The 15,016-nt window shown below is 41.5% G+C and overlaps 1 protein-coding gene across 1 annotated transcript; it reads left to right on the top strand.

The window, feature by feature from the left end:
- The first annotated feature begins 426 nt into the window (after positions 1 to 426).
- LOC115048079 (zinc finger protein 652-like) lies at positions 427 to 14,662 on the top strand. The gene is given in 7 exon segments (XM_029509330.1): positions 427 to 748; positions 4,600 to 6,124; positions 8,629 to 8,776; positions 9,140 to 9,255; positions 11,230 to 11,374; positions 13,309 to 13,724; positions 13,726 to 14,662. Coding segments are annotated over 6 exon segments (2,085 nt in total). The 5' UTR covers positions 427 to 748; positions 4,600 to 5,080; the 3' UTR covers positions 13,942 to 14,662.
- The last annotated feature ends 354 nt before the right edge of the window (positions 14,663 to 15,016 follow it).

The raw sequence follows: 15,016 nt of genomic DNA, 5'->3' as shown, positions 1-15,016 counted from the left end.
CGCGCGCCTGCCCAGACAGCGGCCTGGATGAACGCGGGACAGAGGCGGTACGCGCGAGACAGCCGGACCGGGGCCACGTAGCGGGCTCGAGGGCGCACCGGCGCAGGTAGCTCCACAGCCTGGGACAGACATTACCGAATCACCTCCTGCATTTTTATTTATCTATTTATTTATTTAGCACTACAAAGACAGAATTAAAAACAAAAACAACAACACAGCTGGACTATTTTTTTTTATTTTTTTATTTTTTTTTAATAAATGCACATCCGCAAATGTAGAGGGGGTGCGAGCGAGACGAGTGCGCGTGCATCCCTGAATCTGTGCAACTCTGATTGCACGAGCGCAAGAGGGAGGTCGCTCTTGTCTAAGGTAAGACAGAAACCCGATAACAACCACAACAACAACAAACACAACAACAACAACAACAACAACAAAATGACCGCAATTTAACTTATAATTAGGGCACTTGCCTTGTGTGACAAGCATGGCAGCCGCCGGGGGAAGCACACCCGGGTCGCCGGCAGCCGGTGGCCGAAGCTACGGTGAGAAACGTCCGTTAGCGGAGCTAGCAGTGACTTTGTGACAGTGCCGAGTTGAGTGGGTTTGTCAGAAACCTTAAAGGCAGCAGCCTGGGTTTGTCTTTTTCTTTTCTTTTTCATTTTTTTTTTGTGGATTTGGAAAGCAGCATTTATCCACGACAGGATACTTCGGCAACACTGGCTGATATCGGCTTTTCGTGTCGCTTCATGTGAGTCCTTTTACTGTCACATTTCTCCGTTAAAGCCTCAAAATCAAGTCCTATCGTTAATGCGAAATTACCGACGTTGGTGCTAGCTTTAAGCTAACTAGCCCCAATCCGGGCGGTTTGGTTGGAGGGTCTGTTTTTCTTAATATAAATAAAAAAAAAGTGAAAGTCTTCTATTTGTTGTTAGCTCATGCATGTTATCATATACTAGCCCGCTGATGGGAATAGCTTGTGCACGGTAATGTGCTTGTTATTCAGGCTAACTAGCATTAACAGCACTAAAATATCTAATGGCTGCACCTTGAGCTAATGTAGCCAAGTTAGCTTGTCATGTGTGTGTGCAGGTTGGCACCTATGTAATACTGCTAGCTAAGCTAAGTAGCCTAAGTTGTCAAGGCCTGCACAGTGTTTAGTGTTGGGCTTTTTGCTTTAACCCCCCCTCCCCCTTTTCCCTTCATACAACCTGCAACCTCAGTATTACGTCTCGGAGCTACAACATGTTTTCACTCACAAGATGTAGCTGCTGCACGGTATCTCGTTAAACTCCCCCCAAATTATGAGTTGTGCTTCGCGCTATGCTAAAACATGGGGTTGCCAGAAATGCTAATATCTCTGGACTGAGTCCTTCCGTTTGGGGTTGTATTACATATTTTTGTATTATAGTGCAGCTTTATTCGAATTATAACTAAAACTAGTGTGTTGTAGTTACATGTCACCTGTCCTTGTCTGGAATAGAGATGTCACTGTGTGAACATCAGTAGATTCTGTCTGCTGTAGGACTTGAGAGAGTCTCTCCCTATGTGGTGATGGGAATAAAGAGTACCATGATTTAGGGGAGTTTGAGATGTCTGAGATAATAAGCCTCCCACGCTTCTATGATACCCCAGACTAAAAACACTAGGCACAGCTCTCTGACCCGATTTTTGGGCTTGAGGGCCAAATACCTACAGAGGCATAGAGCACCCCTGCAGTGCACCACACAGTGAGCTGGTTAAGGTCTTATGAGTCTGGACAGAGTGAGGAATGTGAACCCTCACAAGGTCCACTACAAGTCTGCAAAAGGGAAAGCTCATTAAAGTCAAGACTTGAGAGGGAGCATGGATTTAGAAAACACTGCTGCATAATAAGGCGTAAACGTGACACGTTTTGTCTCTGGTGTGTCATCTGCTTTAACTGTCACAGTTCAGCTGTAAGTACCTATGACTGTTTGCACACTTACTGCTCTTGGTTTAAGTGTAGTCTAGTGCCTTTGCAGTGATGTTCCCATCCTGTTTCATTTAAATCTTAAGCCACAACAGTATCTATCCGGTGTAGGTTTTGTGGCTTACTCTAGATGAAAATAGTTTTGGTTCCTCATTTCATCTCTGAAGCATGATAAAAAGTGTTAAACAAACTTTGATATCTGGGCGGGTTTTGCTAACTTACAAATGCTTTGGATTAAAGTAATCCTTCATTAGAGACACTCATTGATGGTGTTTTTTGTTGCTTGCACGAGGGTGCAGAGGATGAGTTTCGAAGTGATCATTATTCTATTAGTTTTGACCTCCCAATGTGACAAGGTGACTGTGGTGGCTAATTACTAGTGACATGAATCTGCACTCTTCTCAATTCCCACATCAAATGGTTGCATTATTTCACTATGAGTGAAATTCTTAAAGTGACTCATCATCAATAATGATAAGCGCGTGAAAGGCTTTTACTCAGTACAGGTTACATAACACACTGGATGTTTATTTATTTGCTTTGTGTCTTTGCTTTGTGAATTTAAATTCTGATCACTAAATGAAATGCATTGTAAAAGTTTGCTGTTGTACATTCTGTCAAACCCAGAAATGTTTATTTTAAACATGCATGCGTTTAAAGAAAAAAAAAGAATGAAAACAGCCGATTACATTTCAAAGTCAAGCTCAGGCATGAGTTTTTCATGCATTCATTTATATTCCTCTGTCATCCAGAGGCAGGATAATCTATTAGGCTTTGTGTCTAAAACAGCCATGTGAGTTCAGTTGCTCTGTCAGTGCAGCGCTTGCCCTCCCCCTGTGGTCTTAATGCTCTGAGCTGCTGCCCAATTCTCAGAAAGGATCAGAGTCACCATGCGCAGCAAGACAGGTGTGTCTTATATGTTTGGATAGTCATAGATTTTACATAAATTGCTTTCACTTGGTCTTTCAAACCTGGTAGAACAGATTGATTTATGTTTAACTTTAATACAAAATTTTGTTTCCTTTATGTGCGCTACAAGTTTCGAATGTCTGTTGAAATCAATTGAGCAACAACAGGAAAATCAGTTCAGGATTTAAAGAAATTATAGCTGTAAACTGAGACCAGTACGACCAGATTTTAATTCAGATTGATTATTGAGTTACATAGAACTCTTTGAAAAATGGATAAATGAACAAAGTTAAAACTTGTGAATTGTCTTTTCTAGATTTAAATACTTGGTATTGGAATCATTCTGCTTTCATTACAGATTATTTTGAGCAGGTGCAGAATCTGTACAAATCTGGAATTTATTTTTTAATGGAGTATTTATAACTGCAGACAGAAATACATTTTGTTTTGTGCCTCAAACTTAAAAAAGGAAAAAAAAATTGAGATTGATATTGGTGAATACCGTTCTTAAAATAATGAGTGATTTCTTCATAGCGCTACACATGTGTCGCATATGATCCCATTCTTGGCATATACTGTTGCTCCTTTGTCAAGCTCTTTTGCAAAGCTTTCATGTTAACCACGACTGTAAATTTAAGATTGATGCAAAGTCGTCTTCATTGGTCAGGGATATTTGAATATGAAAATCCCTCTTGGCCAATTTGTTTTATTTGTACACGATGCCGCATCAGTTACTAGAAGAAATAAAACATAAGATGTGTATGAAGCCACAGAAGAGGATGTTTCTCGTTTCCAAGAGAGGAAATGTGTTTTTTCTGATTCTTGCTTAGGGAGGTTTTCTCATGAGCCATCCGCCCTGGTGCACACTCATTATGGGGAGCAGTGCATGAGGTTGTTTAAGGGCATCCAACCGTCAGATGGGAACAACCCAACAGAGGTACGCAAAGGTCAGAAACGAAACAAACACTAAAAAGTAGTGTTTGTCTGTGTTAGTCTAAAATAAAACAGATTTATTTGTTTTAATACTTTGTTGTTTTTTTTTTACTTAACACTTACTTGCATAAACGTAATGATATGGCTATACAGTATAAATTGCGCAGCACTCAGGCTTCATTGAAAGGTTGAAATACAATTTCCTGTGGTTGTATTTGCAGTACAGGCTCCTGAGCTGTGGTTACACTGTGCTCTGTAACAGTGACTAGGTGGTGTGTGTACATAGGTATGTGTTGTTTACGACCAAAGGCAATCTGCTTCTTAATCGTTGCTTTACGTACAAGTCTATTGTCCAGAAATCTAGATTAAGGTCATGAGATGATTATGTCTGTGCTTACATATGGTCCTTTGCATTTGGAATTATCAACGAGCCTTTCAAGTGTACCTGCTCGTAGGCTTGTATCAAATATCTGATCATCCTGAGGAAAATATTCTACGTCTCTTACATAAATGGGTGAATTTGAGATTGGGATTTCCATTGTTGTAAATTTCATAGTGAGGTGTTTCACTTGCGGTCTGGAAATACTTGTACTGCTCATTTTCTCAAGATGAGTCCTATCACAATAAGCCTGTGGTTTCAACTCCTACACACAACTCTGAAACATTTGTGGGCAAATGTGGTGCTCTGTGCTGAAAATTTGACAATATGGCTGTAGTTTCAGTTCACAGACTGGTGACACAAGTCAGTGGAAGAAAGCCTTTTCTGATCTTATATTTATCACCCTGTTTGTCTGTGTTTTATCTCACAGGTAATGTGCTGTAAATGGCTCTTCAAGCGAAACACAGAAGTTCTCATAGCAGTTCCATGTCAGGCATTCAGCTCGTCTTCACCTGCTCTGCAATTTGAAGACACTTGGAGAAACTGAATCTGCAACCTGCCCACACCTCATGTAATAACTGGAGTGGAATTTAGCTTCAAATGCTCAACATCAAAGACAGTGAGCCTTTGATTTTTGAGGTCTCATTTTTAATCATATGATACAAGACTTGGAACAGATTGTATGTCTTTCCAACTGCATTTCCTACCTTGGACAGCATGGATGCTCTCTTTGAATCAGGTTGACTCTCTCTCACCTCATCCCCTCCTTCCTGTCCCCTCAGTAGGAGGAGGGTGGGGGGTTGGTGTGGTATCCCCTGCCCTTCCTTGTAGAATACTTTAGCCTTACCAGGCACCATAGCAGTAACTGTTTGCTTGTGGTCTTACCAACTCTATCCCTCCTTTCCCTCTTCATGAAATCCTGCCAGAGCCTCAAGGAAGAGGTTTCCGTCCCTAGTCTTGGCGGGATGTCACAGGAGGAAGGACGCAGGGCGCCGGTATCTCAGTCCTATTTTCATTCCCCTAACCCAGATTTGGACCTGACAGGCAAGCTTTACAAGAGGGAGATTGGAGGCAAGCCCTATTCTGTGTTGGTTGACAATAAAATGGCGGCCAAGACATCCATGGGAGATCAGAACATAGGTCAGCTGCCCACACAACATGTGACTCCACAGCAGCATCAGCAGTATTTCAGAGAAGGGGGAACAGGACAGGAGGTGGGCATGCAGGGGTCCCAGGCTGGCAACAATGGCACTTCTGATGACACAGAAGATGATGACGATGAGGAAGAAGAGGGTGAGGATGAGGATGGTGAAGAGGAGGGCTTCAAGCGTGAGCAGATCATTGTTGAAGTGAACTTGAACAACCAGACTCTTCATGTCTCCAAGGGTGACAACAAAACTGGAACCGCTGCAGATGACTCTGAGAGAGCCGGTAGCGACGATGATGAGGAGGAGGAAGAAGATGAAGAGGAGGAAGAGGAAGAGGAGGAGGACAGCCCTGATGAAGAAGAGGAGGAAGACGATGAGGAAGAAGAGATCGAAAGCCGGAGAACTAGGTCAAAGCGGGCCCGTCAGGCTGCAACTAGCTCAGCAGCTCCTAGTCAGCCACGGAGAAAAAGCCTCAGAACAGCTCTGAGCACTGCCGCTGCTGGAATGACCACCAGGGGGCGACGGAAGTGCATGGAGCCCCCGAAGAGCATGCGCAGGTCAGCCAGGTCAGCCCCATCGTCTGCTGGTTCCACAACAGCAATGACAGGAGGGAAAGCAGAGGCGGAGGAGAAAGAGATGTTGGCGTGTGAAAAATGTCCTCGAGTGTTCAATACACGTTGGTACTTGGAGAAGCACATGAATGTTACGCACAGAAGAATGCAGATTTGTGACAAGTGTGGCAAAAAGTTTGTCCTGGAGAGTGAGCTGGCTTTACACCAGCAGACCGACTGTGAGAAGAACATCCAGGTAAAGCAAATCCTCTAGCTCACATAGTGTCCCAGTTTATTCTCTCCTGCAAATATTAGCCTTAATTGTAGAAGAGTACATTCCCATTTTTTGTCATGTGTTTAAAAGATAATTTGTTTACATAACTAAATAGATTCAGGCAAACATGTTTGGAGAATTTATTAAATGCATTAATTCATTCATTAGCTACCACTTATCTGGGTTGTGGGGGGTACTAGAGCCAATCCCAGCTCACATTGGGCAATTGTTGGGTACATCATTGACAGCTTGCCAGTCCATCACAGGGCCAACACACACAGACCAACAACCACTCACACTCAGATGTATGGACAATTTAGAGTCACCAATTAACTAAAACATGCATGTCTTTGGACAGTGGGGGGAACCAGAGTACTGAGGGACAACATACAAACTCCACACAGAAAGGCCCCAGGCCCGGGAACCAAACCCGCCACATCCTTGTTGTGAGGCAACAGTGCTAATCACTATGCCGGCGATTTGCCCTAATTTATAGAATTAAATGTTTGATTTATTGGTTCTTATCATTCAACGTGCAACCTGATGTTCAAATGGATTTTTTTTTTTGGCCACACAGTCATCATTGGAAATATCATTATTGTGTTGTTTTGCCTCTGGGAAGTTAAATTCCCACATCCTATGAAACTGCCACCATGTAGAAAAGTGGGTTCTTCTGTCAACGCCAGACAGTGCCCATAGAATCGGGCGTGGACATTTTCCAGAGTTGCACTTTCATATAGAACACTGTCTGTGTGTTCTCTATTTGAACTACTCTGGGTAGAGTGTGCAGGAAGCGAGATAGAAACATCGTAAACATGCCTAGTCTTTGAACTATCTATCACTATATTTATGTATGATCAGCTGGTTGTGTAGCATCTGTTTAATGTCCAGTCCACCTGATTCAAATAATTTTCCTCTCACAACCAGCTCCTCTGATTAATGTTTGAATATGTTCAGGGTTGTAGTGCATGTTTTGAAAGCACTAGAAAAGTCATCTGGCTGCCATTGAGAACATTTCAAGAAAGTGGCTCCAATTTGGTTTCACTTCTCTAAAACTGAAAGGATCGCTCTCTGTATTAAAACCAAGGGTAATGTGTTTTGACTGTCTTAATTTAGCCATCTGTTTTGCTGACTTTGATTTACATCTTCATTTGCTTTGTGAAGTAAGAATTGTCAACTCACCACATCTGGGTAATTAAGTTCAAACTGTGGAGCTGTGAAGATAATACATTTTCTAATAAATACTTGATGTGAAGGTGAAACATTTGATATAAAACCTAATAACCCTCCTTTGTTGCTTAGTAGGCAACACTCAGTTGTTGTTTTAACCAAAAGGATAAGAGACAGTCTCTTATAACATCTTGCAACTAGTTTGTCAAGTTTCCAGCCCAAATTGTATAATTAAGACATAAAACTAATCAGAAAGGAACTAATTATTTTAATCTATCTTGAATAGGCTGACTTCATCAACTGAACGTCTGGGTGATTAAAAACACCAGCAAAGCTCCCAGCAGGCCCGTGGCAGCTGTGGTGCTTCAGGGTTCATAACTGAAAAAGCGACGTGAACACAATATGTCCCCTGGTGCTCCAACTGTGTTATGGAACAGGAAAAGAGAGTCTCTGTTTAAGAAAAATCATATGATATCTTGCCCAATGTTTGCTACAAGGCATGTGGAGAAAATCTAAAGTGTCTTTTATCCAATGAGACTGCAACTAAGCCTTTGGCCATCAAATAAACTCCTTGTGTTTTGCATTTTGGTGGCAGCATAGAATTACTAGGGTTGCAAGATAACAGAACTCAGTTTTCTTTTTCTGCAAGGCAGCAAGCCAAAACAGGAGGCCAAAGATGAACATAACTTGCTTCAAAATAAGTGTTAGTGGTCAAATTGTGCAAGGTATTTAATTTGTGCAGTTTTGCAGAGAGGATTTTAGCAAATGAAGATCACTCACAGAGAAAATAAGACTTTGCAAATAAAGCAATGACCAGGAAAATATGTGGCATTAGAAATCCACATACTTAAATGCAAATCAAATCAACACCAAAATGTTTTGAATGTTTTAAAATATGAAGATAAGTGCATTGTCCAAGCCCTGTTTTAGTGATTCAGCATGACTGTGAAAAGGATATCCATGTGCATTTCATATGGTATTAAAGAAATACAGTAAAGTAATATAATAATAATTTAATAAGTTTGCCTCGATGAAATCCACATATTTCCGTTTAGGCGGTTTTGTTTATTTAGTTGTTTTTTTTTCCCCCACCAGCATGAAAACTGGTTATTCCATTTACAGATTTTTTTTCCCCAGAGGGTTTTTATAAAATTCCATGCAGAATTTACCCCAGCAGAGGGAGCTGGAGTATAAGAAAACAAGTTTAGAAAATCTAAAGACCCCCAGGTTTTGTTGCTCATGATACCAATTAGCAACAATAATCTTAGTCTTTTTTTTTTTTTTTTTTTTTTTTTCCTCTCTAATGTGGTCCACAGTGTGTCTCCTGCAACAAGTCTTTCAAGAAGCTTTGGTCACTGCATGAGCACATCAAGATTGTGCATGGCTACGCGGAAAAGAAGTTTTCATGTGAAATCTGTGAGAAGAAGTTCTACACTATGGCTCATGTCCGCAAGCACATGGTTGGTAGGTGGACATCTTTTGTTTTTGTGAACCAACATTTACATTTCCTATACTACTACACTTTCTTATATTATGCTCTCTGATAATAGGACTGAGCAACCATTAAGGCCTCAGTGCAACGCAGTGAACAAAACAAAATCAAAAATTTTAGTTGATTTGAAGGTCATGATCATCACATACGTTTTCAAGGTTATGTTCAGTATATGTTCAGGTCTATTATGTTGTGTACATATGTTCATGTTGAAACTTCTCTCTGGGTTATCAGGTTGCATAGCCTCCATCATTTATACACGACTATCGTATTTGAAACCGTAATATCACATCATTGGGTTTACTCTGTTGTCTTCCTCTTTTCTCCAAACCCAGCTCACACTAAGGACATGCCGTTCACCTGTGAGACATGCGGAAAGTCGTTTAAACGCAGCATGTCTTTAAAAGTTCACTCACTCCAGCACTCTGGAGAGAAACCTTTCCGCTGTGAGGTAAGGTACACATTGTGGCCCTGCCATTAGAAAATGTGACCCCTTGCTATTGGATTGATGTTTTGCTCTGTTGAAACTAAATTCAGTACCATACAGTACATGGCCATACAGCTAGAGAGTAGGAATACCTTACCTTAGATGTGGACCCCCCACCCCCCCACAAAAGAAAACTTATTTATGAAAAAATAAGAAAAAAATTGCTGAAACAGCATTTGGGAAATTTATTGAGCTATATGCAAATTGTCCCCTCTGAAAGCACTGATGCAGTTGTGTCACGGTCGGCAACACTCTTCAAATATAGTGAATAACCTTGCAGGCCTAAAAATTTGCAGCTTTGTCATTTCAATAAACTTCCATCCTAAGTGCAATAATCAAATTTTGACAACGGCACAAGTGACAGCCGACCATAAATGAAGTGCTACAGATTTGCCTCAACATAAAAATAGTTTTCTTCAGATGCAAAGAAATGTTGTTTGATACGAGACCCAACTAAAGCGACATCATTCTTTTGTTTGTTTGTTCTATTCTTCTCAGGGAAAATTAAATGTAAATCATATTGCCATTGCAGCATTTGCAAAAAATGCTATATGATAAAAAAAAACTGTTTTTATTGGCATTATTTATTATTACATATTATTCTTATTTTATTTAAAGGACATCTGGTTTCAGAGTGTGACTGGGTGCACTAAAAGTTTTTAGGGCAAAGCAAGGCTTGCTTGTTGTGGTTTTTGTTTTGTTTGGGGTTTTTTTTTCTTCCTCTCACCCTTTCACATCCTACTGCCTTGTAAAGTTCGTTCACATAACATAGCAGAAATTATTCAGGCTTACAGTAGACCTTGACACTTCGATGCCAGATGCAGTGTTTTCTTAGCAGCCCGAGTTCCACGCTTGAATGGTCTTGGTTTAATTTGCTCCGTGCCTTGTTGATGTACTGCAGTGAAGGTAGTCATAAGGCATTCTTTATCATAAACACACACACACCTAAATGGCATCATCTTTCCCCCCTTGTCCCTTCGAAACATTTATTTTGAGCTGAACCAGATTCAAGGTTACAGTTTTGGTCAATTTGCCCTTGTCTGCCTGAAAAGGTTCCTTGAGGGAGTTTTCACTCATTAATCTGAGCAGATGTGCCATGTGGTTTGTGACCAACCCGAAATAGTCAGTTATATTCAGTTAATGTCTTTCATAGACAGGGTGCAGGATATCCTACTGTATTTCGAACATGTGTTGGACTCTTGTGTAATCAGAGTTGCCCAGAAAACGAAGTCAAATATTAGCAAAACACACAAAACTGGATAAACTAAATGCCACATTGTGATATTTCACATTTCTTTCTGCTCAGCAGAGTTGTTAACAGTTGACAATTGCAGCTCTCTCTTGACTCATTAATTCAGAGGGAAGTGACAGATGGGGTTGCTTTACTCACACCCCAGGCCTCTTCCAATCACTGGAATGGACAGCATAGAGGGAGCTTGTGTGTTTGGGTGGAGCTGCTCTAATTAAACATTTGAAGTCCTCCTACACTGTACCATATAATTATATGCTTATTGGGGTGTGTATATAATGTATATACCCTCCTCCTCTGTCATGTGGAACCTGTTAGATTTTTCTTTGATACATTTATTTAGCCAGTTGTGCCGTTGAGGTTGCAAATGTCTAATTTCAGGAGAACACCTGACCAAGAAAGCCTCATAATTCAAATATACATGTACACCAATAATGTGGTTATTGTTGGCTCGTCTCTTTAACCTCATTGCGTATGTATACAAGTGTCCTAGGCTGGCCTTCTTCATATGCAAAATGTCTGACTAAAACTGAATGTTCAACACTCTACTGCCTAACCTGATCAAAAGTAAGAATAGTATGTGAAATGTCATAGGGCATATTCGGAGTTCAGATTTTTTTGTGCATTGTGTGTGTGTTTTTGTATGTCTGCCTGTGCATGCTATCTGAATGTCTTTGTCTCTGTGATAGAACTGTGACGAGCGGTTCCAGTACAAATACCAGCTGCGCTCTCACATGAGCATTCACATCGGACACAAGCAGTTCATGTGCCAATGGTGTGGCAAAGACTTCAACATGAAACAGTATTTTGATGAGCACATGAAAACGCACACAGGTGGGTGTTGGTTATAGGCCATTGTATGCACTTAAATAGACCTATTGTTCCATTGTTTTTGTTGTTTTTTTCTTTATGATCCCAAAATGACAAAAAGAACCTGAGGCCTGGTCCAGGGACTATGAGGGTGGAGCTGCCAGTAAATGCATAAATCAAAGAATGGTGCAACTCATGTAAGATGACTTCAGATTGCAAATATCAATTGGTTGTTGGTAGTTTGAATTTTGGTATTTGGGAAAGGAATTTCTCGTGAGGTTATTGACATTTAACGTTGCACATTCAAAATTCCAACCAGTATGAAAAGGAGTGAGAGAACAGACAGTGAGGGGGGAATAAGAAAAACCTTCAAGAACAGTGTCTTACCGAGTGTGGTTTTACAGTGGCTAAACTCAGAAAAACAATATTTGGGAAAGAGATGTCTCGCCTCTCTGCAAAAATAAAAGGAAAGACCGAAAATACCATAGAATCTTTCCAGCATCTATTTAAGTCTATTCAGTAGTGCAACAGTAAATTACAGCGAACAGCAAGACGCTCTGTAGTGTGGAAAAATTATGTTTTCTTTTAAACCATCTTACTTCACTTGCTGTTCACGATTCTACTGAAATATGGTCACAAAATGTCTGAAGGATTTGCTGTCACTAATTTAGGTCTTAAGTGCTTCTGTGGGTTAGTTTGGAATATTACCGTGTATTTCTTTAAAGTTGTGGTCAGATGTATTTTTTTTTTATTCTCTGCTGATAATCTAAATACAAATTTGAAATGTTTTGAGATGAAAACTACAAACTGTTGTTAAAGTGTCAGTCAGCCCGCCAGCTAGTCTCCATGTCCTCCCTTTATTAAAAAAAAAAAAAAAAAAAAAAAAAGTAAAGACACGGGATGATGCCAAAATGAACATTATAGTAGCAAGCACAAGGAGGAGTGGTTTTAATGAGAGGGGCATTTCACATCAAAGAACACACTAGCGTATAGTGTGGCTTATAATGACTACCCAGACAGGCTGTATTACATCCCTCTGATTTTCTGTCCATGCTGCTTTGCTATTTCTAAGACTAAACTTAGCAGTAAACGCCTCTATGTCCTTCACTACTTTTTTTTGTATGTTTTTTTTTTTTCTCTCTCTCTCTCTCTCTCTCTCTCTCTCTCTCTCTCTCTCAATCCATGCCTGTCGTGGGTGGACACGCCACTCTACATTGCCCCTCACAGTTATATTTGGGATGTGTAATTACACTACCGTCTCCTGTCCCTTCCAGTAGAAACCAATTTAGCATTCTGGAGCAGGCAGACACACCCATCCATGCCCTGTAATACGCACCACACATGTTAAAAACCCAAAGTTTGGGCCATGGTGCACAGCTTTTTCATGAAATCTTGGGAATTGGGAGCGATGTAACAGTTACAGAAGGCTAGCACATTAGTTGTCACCTTTTGATATTCATTTGGTTTGGAGGAGCTTCACACATAACATGCCAGAATAAGGCACATAGAGAGCACTTCAGCAGCCTGTTAATAGATGGCTGTGTGGGTGTTTGCAGGCACATTTAGTGGCTCCATGGAGGGAGGTTAATGAGAGCGGCATTCCAACTGAGCTGCTGTTGTTCACTTTCACATCTCCTCTCCTCAAAGTGTGAATGGTAATAGCTTCCTGCTGAGTGGGTGGGTTGACGGTAAAGACTCTCAATTCAAGATGGCAACTTATTAGCATTTTTAAATGAGAGCTGCTGCTCTGTTGTAGAGGAAAAAAATGGAAAAAGTTAGCTTTGTAATTTGGAGAGCTTTAATGAGTTGATTATTTCCAATTTTGAAATCGTCTCATTTGACAGCAAATGATTTGACTCAGGTGCATCATAGTCTCTCTGTTAAGTCATTTAAGTTTATTGTTACTACCGATACATTTTCTGTCTTTCCTCATTCTCCTAATTTCTGAATCTGTGCAGGAGAGAAGCCTTTCATTTGTGAGATCTGCGGAAAGAGCTTCACCAGCCGACCCAACATGAAGCGCCACCGCCGTACCCACACGGGGGAGAAGCCGTATCCCTGTGAGGTGTGCGGCCAACGCTTCCGCTTCTCCAACATGCTCAAAGCACATAAGGAGAAGTGTTTCCGGGTCACCAGCCCTGTAGTTCTGCAGACCAGTGGCCCACCTGTGCCTGTCCGGCTCTTTGCCAACACCTTCTCTTCCTCCTCCTCCTCCTCCTCCTCCTCCTCTGGTCCCGGCCCCTCAGCCTCCACCCCAGCCACCACCTCAGCTTCCCTGGGCCTCAGTCCGACAGGAGGGTCCATGCCTCCCCGAGGCCCTGTGGGACACGCGTTCTCCCATGTGCAGCTTCACTCGACCGCTTCTCATCATCACCCCCCCCCCCCCAACAGCCCAACAACACCACGCAAACACACCGCAACATGCCCCACCTCATACCCACCACCTTGCCGTACCCCCAGTCTCCCACCTGCCCCCACCCCCTGCCCTTTTTAAAAGTGAGCCCCTAAACCACTGTGGGCACGAAGACAGCAGCTACCTGCATCACATGGCCCCCCCTGACAAGTGTCCTGGAGCCCCCCAGCACCACTGAACTGTGCTCCGGTACTGCAGGCCCACACCAAACTGCGCCTTGTTCCTCTTCTCCACATAGTCCTGCCTCAGTCTCTTAGTCGCAAGAACCCCTGATATAAGGGTATTCCTCTAAAGCAAATTTAAATAATTCAAGCTAAGCATACACTTCTGTGTATGTGTGAAAGACTCACACACCCTGAGTGCACACGTTATTTAAGACCCCTACTTAAACACGCAGATCAACTGACAAAGATTTTACAATGCCTAGAATTTTTTATTTTTTTTTCTCCTGTGAACATTTCTTGGGGAAATCCATACACAACGATTTCCATGCAAGTTCTCTATCTGTACATTGATGGGTTCAAAGTATCTTCTTCTGATCATAAGCTGCTGATAGAAGTCAACATATGTATTACCTGGGCTCCGTGGGTCATCCACGATCAGTGTCATTGAACTTTTGTCTTTATGTCAAGTTGACTTAACGGTTGCACATTGCTCTGGACTTTTGCTTTCTGTGCAGGTCCTCCCCATAGCAATATTCAACTTTTCCTACGCATTGTACTGCAGATCCTCACACCCTACAGAAACGTGTAATGAATGTTGCAACTGGTTCTACCTGAGTCTTTCTCTGTACTAAGGCCTAGGCTGAGGCTTTCTGTCAGAGCGGCAACACCAATAGTACAAGATGCAGTGCCATAGGTTACGGTAAGACAGGGGGAGGGGGATTTTTGTAAAGGACATTGTAGAAAAAAAAAAAAAAAAAGTTTTGTAAATGATTAGTTGAGTCTAGACATAGTCTGAGATTCATATGGTTAAATGGTGCTTTCCATTCCAGTACATAAAATATTTCTTAACTTTGCTTTTCCATTTTATTTTCAGAAGTGTAATATGAATTAACAATGTTTTGTGTCATATAGAACATGTCTTGCCGGCCTGGCTTTTCTACAATGGATTTGAGGTTTGACTAGACTATTTTGTGAACATAAAACTCAAGTTATGCAGGACATGCCCTCGGCACACGCAGCCTCACACTTAACTCAAGCACAGGCAAAAGACAAAGACCATACGGTCACTGATTTACTTACTGTGATCAG

Source organism: Echeneis naucrates, chromosome 8, assembly GCF_900963305.1.
Source record: "Echeneis naucrates chromosome 8, fEcheNa1.1, whole genome shotgun sequence".
In the NCBI taxonomy this organism is placed as follows: domain Eukaryota; kingdom Metazoa; phylum Chordata; class Actinopteri; order Carangiformes; family Echeneidae; genus Echeneis; species Echeneis naucrates.
The sequence above is the reverse complement of the archived record's forward strand: the minus strand, read 5'-3'. Positions and strand labels throughout refer to the sequence as shown.